The following is an 11115-nucleotide window of genomic DNA, read 5'->3' on the forward strand; positions in this document are numbered from 1 at the left end:
CGTTCTTACCTGGCACTGCGGTCAGAGCAAACAGGACGAGCAGGGGGCGGAGCATGATGGCGGTGGCCAATCAGCTGACAGGAAGCTGGAAGACAAAGAGGACAGGACATCAGTGAGCTTCAGTTCATCTTCAAGTAGTAGCTGAGAGTCATCCCCATCATGTACTCTGAGTGCTTTGTTCAAAACTAACATACAAGGAGGCGGGCGATAGGCAAAACCAGAAATTTACCAAAATAAACAGAACAACAGAAGTTAATAAGAGCTTTATTGCACAAAATGCAGCCAGTGGACCACAGGTAAATAAAGCTTTGTTTTGTTTTTCAGCTGCTTCCTTCTGCAGGAGTCAGAACTCACACTGAAGATTTGACAAATGTTTTCTGCCTGATGCTCTTCCTGACAGAACCTGGGTTTGAACCCACGGCCTCAGGATTACGAGACCGCAGCACTGACCACAGAGTTACCACTGATACTAACAGCTATAGAAATATATCTCATCATAAACTCATAAGAACAACTAAAACCTGATTTTAAACTGTTTTCAGATGAATACAATGAACAAATAAACAGCTTGTTGACTCTGAGGCGCCCTGAGGAAGAAGAACCTCACAGGTGAGCAGAGGAAGAGTGTGCTGCTGCTCTTACCTTCTGAAGGAGGATGAGGAAGATGAAGGCTGCTGGTCAGGAGGCTGATGATGATTCTGAAGATGCTGGACAGGATCTGCTTCCTCTGTGAGCTGGATGCTGCTTTATTGTCTCACTGCAGAGGAGGAGGAGTCGACTCTGGAGGCACCTGAAGGGAAGATGTGACTCATGAGAGACACCTATTATTTAAAAAAACACAATGTAACAAACAATTGTTTTAAGCTGAGTGTTCCAATTGGCATTACACAATAATAAAAGGGGTGTGAGGAATAAAATGAACTCTGCAGAGGAATGTACCAGAACCAGAAACACTGGGAGTAACCTGACAAAAGAAAAAGCACGTCACCAATCATAAATTCAGACTCCTCAGATCAAATTTCTTTTCTTTTATATTATTGTGAAATTACATCCATAGTATACTGTACAGTACAACATAATATGCCGAAGTGGAATAAAACACGGATGCCAAACATAAGTAGTAAATATCCCCCCTCACACACTTCGTCCCCATGGCGACCCTGTACCCCACCTCCTAGATCTCAAAATAATAATAAAAGAAGTAGACAGTTGGGAAGATGAAGTTATAATTTACAGTCACAAGTTAAGATGGTTACATTAAGTTATGTTGCACCTATTCTCTAACCAAAGAGTAAGCGGCATCCCACGCTCCTTTCATTTTTGGGCTGGCTGCATGCATCCTGGCTACTGATCTCTCCATCATAATAACATCCAGAAACGAGTTAGCCTGTTGTTGCCAAGGTAGTGAATGTGGTGGCTGCCATCGCAATGCTAACATCTTCTTAGCTGCAGTGAGGCCTGCCCATAACATGCGTCTTTGTTGAGAGGAAAGACCTAGAGGGGAATCATCATTGAGCGGGAGTAAAGATGGCGAAAATCAAAAGTTGGTGTTAAGCGTTTCACTCAGAGCAGCAGATATTTGTCTCCAAAAGGCTGCCACACTTGGACGATCCCAATACATGTGCATGAAAGAACCTGGAATATTAAATGTGCATAAATCACAATTAGGAGAATGAGTCAATTTCATTGCGTGTCGCTTCCTGGAGGTTAAGTGCATCCTGTGGATAAATTTAAAATGTACAAGCTGATGATCAGGATTTTTGGATGTTTCATGAAGGTTCTCCCACGCTGTCCCAGCAAATGTCTGCATCTCCAGAAAGGAGAGGTCTCTCCTCCAAACATTTTCTAGGGGAAGCCTGGTGCGAGGATCCGAAATAAATGTAATTTACCTCTTTAAGAGGTTTATTAGAGTACACCAGCTCCTGAAGCCTGTATGGTTTGGTCAAATTTTCTTCAGTTGGTTTCCAGGAAACAAAGGTCTCAGGATTAAACCATACGAGTTACAAGCCTCCTGCCAGTGGAACCAGTCCTCTGAACTCACCGTGGATAAAACATCCATGGATTTCAAACTTTACGAACTCTGAGTGTCGCTGCAGGGGACCTGGAGGTCGGCCTCAGACTCTCCAATCAGAAAAAAACACTGGAGTAGGAAAAAAGATTGGAGGTCCAGAGAAGTCCCACTCTGTGCCAATCTGCGTGAGAGATCCCCGTTTTGAAACTACCGCTTACCGCTGAAATCTAATTTAAGGACCTTTATCGAACATGTTGCAAATTGTAATAATCAAGCTCTTTAGAATAATCTGTTTCTCAGTATAAAAATGTATTTCAAACACATGGAGAGTACGATTCAGCGCTAGTCCACAGAGCCAACAGCTGTGGCCCAGACTTCTGGGCTTGATTCATGCCTCCAGGAAGTGATGGTTATAGCATCGAACTAAGGGGGTCCCTCAATGAGTTTTATACTTTAGACATGATAACACATGACTTTTGATGCGGCACCATCTTAAGGAAGTACTTAATTTCAACCTCCATTCAGCAGTAATGTAATTTCTTCATATTGCGCTGCATTTTCTTGCATAAATCACCGCGAAAAATGCCTGGACAGCATAACATTTCATCGATAAGTGGGTTTTTTTTTCATAAAAATGAGGCTATGAAGAACTGAAGGACAAAAATCTCATCTCTGAGAGCTCAAAGCTGGAATCACCTGCAAGTAAGTCATTAAATGAGACATCTGTCAGGATTTGGGTTTTGTTTGAGTTGTTCTTTGAGTTTTCTTTTGGGTTTATTTATTTTTTATTTTGTTATGAAGTTGCCTTTATGTTTAGTCAGGGTTTTGTTCAGTTTTTGTTCCTTATGTCCTTATGTCATCATTCACTTGTCCTCAGGCAGCACTTGTTTACCTGCCATGCCCATCTCCACCTGCTTGTAGTTACTCACCTGTGCCCACTTCCCCTAATTACCCTCTGCTTTAAAACACAGTCATTACCTTCACTTACTCGCTGGTCCATTGTCTCTTGTACATGATGTCCGGTTCTCTTGCCTTGCCTTGTTTTGTCTTTTGTAACACCTTTTTGTTATGGTATGTTTTGCTGCCCCACCAGCCTTTTGTTTTTGTTCTTTTATTTAAAAGTTTGTTTTTTTTTCCTTGACACAATGATGAGTCTGCGCATTGGGTTCACCGCTCTCTCCGCTTCTCCAGACAACATCTTGATGTGTATTACACGAACATTAGGAGGTTTATGTCATTGTATATTATATTACATATCTACTCAGTATATAAATATTAAATGTGATCCCTTATCCTACACAAAACACATTCAGGTGACCCTGTAGCCCAGTGGTGTCCAATCCTGGTCCTGGAGGGACAGCATCCTACAGGTTTTAGTTGTTTCCCTGCTCTTCAGCAGGTCCTCAAGTTCTGCAGAAGCTTGTGAATCACTTATTTATTCAATTAGGTGTCAAAGCATAGAAACATCTAAAACATGCAGGACAATGGAACCCCTCTGTCCAAGGCTAATTTCTCCCAAAGGAGACAATTAAAGAGATTTTAACTTTTTAAAATCCTTAAACTCTTAGTTAACAGCTTCTTCACCATCAGGCAGAAACATGTTACCAGATTACACTCCTCATCTAAAAAACAGTCTGTTTGTCTGAAGTTGACCAAGTTTTACTGTTCAAAGATCAGGACCTTCTGAAAATAGAAAAGATCAACTCAATAATTTTAAGTCTTTAAAAAAAGTAATGTGTTCACTTGATCTCTGTGTTTGTTTTTACTCTAAAATGAATGTTACATAAACTCTGAATAATAAGAGTTTATGTAAAATGTGGCTCATCTTATTAATTTCGTTAGTCCTCAGCATTGTTTACACGACCCAGCACCATTAAGATGACTTTAGCAAGATGGCGTCGCTTTCGCTGCACGCCGGCCCGAGCCTTTAAGCGGGGTGTCATGTTTATAGTACAAACAGGATTCCAAAAAAGTTGGGATGAACTGAATGAAACTGAATGCAATGATGTGGAGGTGCCAACATCTAATATTTTATTCAGAATAGAACACAAATCACAGATCAACAGTTTAAACTGAGAGAATGTATCATTTTAAGGGAAAAATATGTTGTTTCAAAATTTCATGGCGTCAACAAATCCCATAAAAGTTGGGACAAGGCCATTTTTACCACTGTGTGGCATCCCCCCTTCTTCTTACAACACTCAACAGACGTCTGGGGACAGAGGAGACCAGTTTCTCAAGTTTAGAAATAGGAATGCTCTCTCATTCCTGTCTAATACAGGCCTCTAACTGTTCAAGCATCTTGGGCCTTCTTTGTCGCACCTTCCTCTTTATGATGCACCAAATGTTGTCTATATGTGAAAGATCTGGACTGCAGGCTGGCCATTTCAGTACCCGGATCCTTCTCCTACGTAGCCATGATGTTGGTATTGCTGCAAAATGTGGTCTGGCATTATCTTGTTGAAAAATGCAGAGTCTTCCTTGAAAGAGATGACATCTAGATGGGAGCATATGTTGTTCTAGAACCTGAACATAGGTCTCTGCATTAATGGTGCCTTTCCAGACACGCAAGCTGCCCATGCCACAAGCCCATGCCATCAGTGATGCAGGCTTCTGAACGGAGCGTTGATAACAACCTCGGTTATCCTTGTCCTCTCTGGTCCGGATGACATGACGTCCCACTGTTCCATAAAGAATTTCAAATCACGACTCATCTGACCACAGAACAGTCTTCCATTTTGCCACACTCTATTTTAAATAACCCCTGGCCCAGTGCAAACGTCTGAGCTTGTGGAGCTTGCTTAGAAATGGCTTCCTCTTTGCAGTGTAGAGTTTCAGCTGGCAACAGCGGATGGCACAGTGGATTGTGTTCACTGACAATGCTTTCTGGAAGTATTCCTGAGCCATTCTGTTATTTCCTTGACAGCGGCATTCCTGTATATGATGTTTATGGTATATATGTTATTGATGTTTATAGTACATATGTCATTGTGTCATTGAGAATAGGTGTCCCTATTCTCACCCCTGACCAGCTCTGTGCTGATGAGCCCATTTCTCTGGAATGTCAGATGTAAGGTGCTTTGTCTATTGTTTGAGGTAGGTGTGTACCTAATTTAACTTTCTAAAGTAAACAACCAGAGAAGTTTACTAATCTGAAGAATCCACCTTAAATAACTTTTCGGGACAGTAACCCTGCTTTGTTTCTCTCTAGAAACACAACAACTTAATCATACAAAAGGTACAGACAATAACTACAAATAAACCATGAAACATGAAAGTATAAAACATAAATGAAATACAATCAGGAATAGATAAAAATTATGTTTCAATCCCCCTTTGGATATGATAAAAATCATGTCAACAAAACCTACATGTGAGCAACTGTGTGTCAATACTATTATTGCAACAGGAGTCCTTTATTTGCATACTCAGTGGAAAAAAACTAACGTTCCCATTCCTTTAACAATCATTACCGATAATAGGAACCTGTTATTCCTAGCTTCAAAAGTAACAAACAAATAAAGCTATTAAATAAAAACAATAAGAAATAAAAAATAAAATATAATGAAGTTAATATGTTAACTTAGGTTTCATAATAAATGGAACACTGACCAACATATTTGATGTGTCCTGGTATCTCAGTTGGTGACTGTATGTTGTTTTTATGACTTTTTAAGTTTGTGTTTTAATGATGTAAAACACTTTGATCTGCCTTGTTGCTGAAATGTGCTTGACTTGACTTATTTATTCTAATGATGCAGAGAATTAATACAAGACCAGTGCTGGGACTTCGATCTACAACATCTTATGGATGGAGCAGAGGAAGCCCAGAATAAAGGAATCATCGACTCATATCGATCCTCAGCTCCACCCGTTACAGAGGGCCGGAGCGCCTCTTCACTTGATATCAGTAATCTTACTATGTATAACCAAAACTGACTTTAACTGGTTCAAACATGTGATTCTGTGGGTGTTGTGCAACCTTGATGTGTAAGCATGCGGCAGCTAATGGAAGATAGCTTTTAATATGGCAAAAAGCTGTAGAGTAACTGAATTACCTCTCTTTAACAGTTAAGCTTACTTTAGGACGTATCGAACACAAAGTTCATCATAATTCTCACTGCCATGCAGTTTAGAGTTGAGTGTACAGTGAGGCTTGTCCAAGGGTGAATCATGCAGCCATATGATACTGATCCAGGTCTCCCAGCTGGATACAGTTTCACAGAGAGATGCGTTCGGACAGCGGTGTCTACCAGGTCTTCAAGTTCTGCAGAAGCCTGTTAATCATTCACTCATTCAAATCAGGTGTGTCAAAGAGGGAAACAACTAAAACCTGCAGGACAGTGGCCCTCTAGGACCAGGATTGGACACCACTGTGTCCAAAAAAATCTGGTATCCCCCTCCCCATCATTTTTCAGCTTGTTGCTCAGCTGAACAGGAGCCATTCAGAGTCCCCGGGTTCTGCACCACCTGACCCAGCGTGTTTTTCCACAGCACTCTATCTGAAAAAGTCAACTGCATACTGTCTGGTGTCATCAATTCACTGGTCATGAGTCAGAAATCAAACAGGAATGTTCAAAAGGCAGATGACTCCGCTCATGGAACAGATTTTAAAAGCTGCCACTCTTCTGTATTTCCAGAGAAGAACACAACAGATACAGTATTTGATGAAATTGGGAGTGGAGTTTATCGCTGAATACCTGGCTTCAGTATCAATATCTAATTTCTGCCATTAATGGCGACTGAAACCAGGTCCTGGGCGCCTCTAAGGCCTCTGTTAAGTATTCACAGTTTCTCTTAAATCTTTGCCTTTGCCAGTTGTGTTTGTAACAATTTTTTTGTGTTTCTAGCTTTCTTTGTGCGAACTGGACGTTGTCAGACAGCCGGTCGAACCGGATAACGTCGCTGTTTTCATAGTTGACGGGCTAACGGTCGTTAACTTAGCCACATGCTAACAGAGCCTCTGACCAAAGCAGCAAAAAAAGTCCTTAATACTTAATAAAAGTCTCTTTTTTTATAAACCGACTAAATGCTCCAGGCGATTGCCGGAGTAAAACTCTAAAACATATTATTTTTTATCAGTATCGTTTCTATTTGTTGTTTTTATGCGCTGATGTTTGCAGGGTTTTACCGTTCAGCGCTCGTTGCTCCGATTCTAAAGGCTGTCCTTGAACGCGTCCTCGTGATGCGTCGGTTTAAATAAGTAAATAAATAAATAAAAAAGGAAAATGTCATTAAAATTTCAAAACAACACCGGAGCGTCATTTATGTTTTCATTAAAGTGCTGTGTTTTTATTTATTTGTTTATTCTAAATAAAGTTTCTCGTTTTTAACCCGGAAGTAAATGCCTCCAACTTCCGGCTGCCTGTTCGGTCCGCTCAGCTAACATGGCGAGCGGAGGGGTCTCCGTGGCGTCGGTGTGGACCGAGGTGAACCGCTGCGGACAGAACGGAGACTACACGCGGGCTCTGAAGGCTCTCGGTAAAAGTAAGTGCCCGGTTCCGTCGGGGTGTAGTCGGGTAACAGGCGGGGTTTGTCCCGCCTGAGAGCCGGCGAGCCCCGGCGCTCGGAGGCTCCGCCAGCTGTTAGCATGTGGCTAAGCTAACGACCGTTAGCCCGTCAGCTGTGAAAACAGCGACGTTCTCCGGTTTGACCGACTGTTTTACAGCGTCCAGTTTACATAAAGAAAGCCGGTGGGCCATCAGCATGTGTGTGTGTTTTTAAAGGGGGATTATTAAGTTTTATTTAATCATACAGTCGTTATTCGATTAAGTGACGTGTCCATAGCCTGATGGGAGCTCTGCTGTTTCAACACATCATGACGGTCCTGTTGAATTAAAGTTACATCTCTGTGTATATATGTGTCCTGCTGGGATCACTGGGCGCATTTCAATGTGTCTTTTCCCCTTTCTGTGTCAGTTCTGCATGAGAACAGGGACGATGTGACGGCCCTCCACTGCAAAGTAGTTTGCCTTGTTCAGAATGGGAGCTTCAAGGAGGCGCTGAATGTCATGAACACCCACTCCAAACTGCTCGGCAGGTAAGAAACACACCTGGGGTCACCACAGGGAACAGCTTCCTGACGTGTGTTCACACCTGTTGGCTTCCAGGAGGCTATAAGAAGGAGAAAACCTCCCTTTGTAATGTGTAAATAATCAGCTTAATAGAGTTTTAATTTGAAGGGGAAGCAGCCGAAACTTTTCCTGCGCTGAGAAACTAAAGACATGTCTTCACAGGGTATTGATTGAGGCGATTGGGTCATTTAACAGCTGGTTGTCCAAATACAAAATTCCTTTTTAAAGAGTCATACAAACAGAAAGATTTCAGATCATTAGAAGGTTTTTTAAAGGCAGTGATTTCAGGTTGGAGAATCAGGACTGGAGCTGACCTCGGCCGTCTATTTGTAGGTGGTTCCGAGTCAGGTTTTTTTAAACATCAGGAGTCCATGTTGTTAAACGTGCCGGCGGAGTCGTTGCTGTTTGTTTTTTCAGCTTGTCTTCGTCAAACTTATCTCAGCACGACTGTCTTTTTAAATATTTGACTTGTGAATATATCGTTAGCTTTTCTGTGACCGTTTTAAGGTTGAGTTGGCGTCTGTGCGAACCATCCAGCAGCCTGAGATTAATGTTTTTGTTTTGCAGATGTTATTGTGAACTCTTTATGATGCAAGGAAATATATTAGAACCGGTTTTATTGTCTAAAATGAGCCACAGTCGTATTTCTGTCCGTGTTTCAGTGTTTTGGATAAACATCAGACACTCTCCAGCTCCTGGTGTTTTTTCACAAACCTGATATTTTATAATCACGTTGCAGCACTCTGAGTCTCAGCCTCCGTCCAAGCTGAAATTTAAGGTCCTAAAAGATCGAAACTTCAGCAGTGATTCAACAGAGCCATCTGTTGTTGTTTGAACTGGAGATAGTTCCTGTTGGAGCGCGGCCTGTGGTCCCTTCGGTTTAAATTTACCTGTTTTCAGGAACTATCTGAGGTAAAAAAAATCCATAACGTAGAGTTTGAGTCGTTTTAGGTTTTAGCTCGCCCTGAAACATTTCTCCATGATTCTCCAACCTGAGGTCACTCTGACTTCTGTCTGCTGCATGTAAGATACTGACTAATCGGCCCCACTTTAACCTGAATCTTATGGTGGACATGTCCCTGTCCCTGTCTCCTCAGCGAGGTGGTGTTTGAGAAGGCGTACTGCGAGTACCGGCTGAACCGGGTGGAGAGTTCCCTGAAGACCATCGAGAGCGCTCCGGAGCAGACAGACAAGCTGAAGGAGCTTTACGGCCAAGTGGTGAGGCTGGGTGACTTAAAGCTCCGCCGCGAGACGTCAGGAGGACGGTTCGCGGTCACGTGGTCGCGAGATGCTCGGATCAGAGCTCCTCCCTCATTCTGCAGCGTTGAAACGGGTTTCTCAGCTCTCCTGTTCTCGTACAGCTTTCTGCGTCCCTCAGCGCGACCAGACGTGTTTATTAAACTGACTGAGGCGCCGTTTGTAAATCTGAATGAACGAAGAGAACGTGTCCTGATGGCGCCCAGCTGAGGCGCACTTCCTCCCGGCCGCCGCAGCCACGAAGAGCCACCTGCGTCTCTGAGGTCTTTTTGAGCTCTGAGGTTTATAAGTTTTGCTGAAACAGTCGTAAAGACGGCTGGATTTTCAGCTGCTTCTCAGCAGAGCAGCAGAAGCAAAATGGTTCCACTTGGAGCTGTGAGAAATGGCTCGGCCCCGGCCTCGTGTCGAGGAGCGGCGGGCGCATGATTCGTGCCGCCATCATGACTCCTCCTGGAGGATGGCGGCTCAAGGAGGCTGCGAAATGTCTCTGAGGTCAAAGTGTTTTATTTACCGTCGATATCCTGATTTCCTTTAGACAGAAGTCTGCACATATGAAGACAAAAACAAGTTTCCCTTCACCTCAGCTCGAGATAACTGTGTTTGATCATTTATATTAATTCAGATCTTTTCTTTTCCTCAACACAAGAAACAATCGAGGTCCGTTCGGTTTGAGCCTCTCAGCTTTTTCTGGTGCTTAGACTTCCTGGAGGAAAAACGGCGAACCTCACATTCCCGTCAAAAACACTCAGAGCGCAAACGACGAACGCGTGGAGGAGGAAACGAGCGTGAAGAGCGTAAAACGAGGCGAGCTGAGAGCAAACGGTGTCTAAAGTCTCTCAGAGCGCGGAGACCTCAGAGGGGTTGAGTTAAATATTAAAAACGTACGCTGAACCTGTACGGAGGCAGATTGTCCTGACGCTTTGAGACATGTTCTGATCCGCCGGGGTCTGTTTTAATGTCCGATCGATCAATAACGCATCAGATGATTGATCAACGCAGCTTCGTCCTTCCTGTTCTGACCGTGTCAGGCTTACTTCCTCTTCCTGTCGTGCAGCTCTACAGACTGGAGCGCTACGAGGAGTGTAAGGCCGTCTACACGGACCTGATCCGGAACTCTCAGGATGAGTACGAGGAGGAGAGGAAGACCAACCTCGCCGCTGTGGTCGCCGCCATGAGCCAGTGGGAGGAGGCGCAGACGGTAACGCGTTGTCGGTCTCTCCGTCCGTCTTTGCCTAAGAGTCGTCACTTCTGAGCCGCGCTGTTCTCCCTCTGCAGGAGGACCTCGGTCTTCCCGAGTCGACGTACGAGCTGTGCTACAACACAGCCTGCGCTCTGATTGGCCAGGGGCGGCTGACGGAGGCGTTCAACAAGCTACGGCAAGCAGAAGGTCCGCGTGATTACAGGTGGACGCCCCGAGCAAGCGGCGGGTTCCTCAGAGACGTTTGACAGTAACTGCTGTTTTTCTCTCGACAGAGCTCTGCAGAGTCTCACTGGCCGAGGATTCTGTGAGTACTCGCTTTTTAACCTCTTTCATCCTGAAAGCCTTAACAAAAAGGTGTTAAAACGTTTAGGGTTTCATTTCAGACGATTAAATTATCAGAAGAATACAGGTGCTGGTCAAAAAATTAGAATATCATGAAAAAGTAGATTGATTTCAGTAATTCCATTTAAAAAGTGAAACTTGTATATTATATTCATACATTACATACAAACTCATATATTTCAAATGTTTATTTCGTTTAATTTTGATGATTACAAATGACAACAAATGAA

At 43.3% G+C, this 11115-nt stretch overlaps 1 protein-coding gene and 1 long non-coding RNA gene across 2 annotated transcripts in view; one reads left to right on the top strand and one right to left on the bottom strand.

The window, feature by feature from the left end:
* Positions 1-5: 5 nt before the first annotated feature.
* Positions 6-800, bottom strand: LOC119617354. Its single transcript, XR_005233595.1, has 2 exons — positions 643-800; positions 6-85 (listed from the first exon to the last, which is right to left on the bottom strand). It is a non-coding gene; the product is annotated as an uncharacterized LOC119617354 (long non-coding RNA).
* A 6540-nt stretch (positions 801-7340) lies between these two features.
* The window catches only part of srp72 (signal recognition particle 72), a 9057-nt gene continuing 5282 nt past the window's right edge, over positions 7341-11115 (top strand). The window contains exons 1-6 of the mRNA XM_017429774.3: positions 7341-7498; positions 7931-8051; positions 9183-9303; positions 10397-10540; positions 10618-10729; positions 10816-10847. Of these exons, the coding sequence (XP_017285263.1) occupies positions 7399-7498; positions 7931-8051; positions 9183-9303; positions 10397-10540; positions 10618-10729; positions 10816-10847 (630 nt within the window). The 5' untranslated portion in view covers positions 7341-7398. The remainder of the gene's footprint in view (positions 7499-7930; positions 8052-9182; positions 9304-10396; positions 10541-10617; positions 10730-10815; positions 10848-11115) is intronic.

Source organism: Kryptolebias marmoratus, linkage group LG9 (assembly GCF_001649575.2).
Source record: "Kryptolebias marmoratus isolate JLee-2015 linkage group LG9, ASM164957v2, whole genome shotgun sequence".
Taxonomy (NCBI): domain Eukaryota; kingdom Metazoa; phylum Chordata; class Actinopteri; order Cyprinodontiformes; family Rivulidae; genus Kryptolebias; species Kryptolebias marmoratus.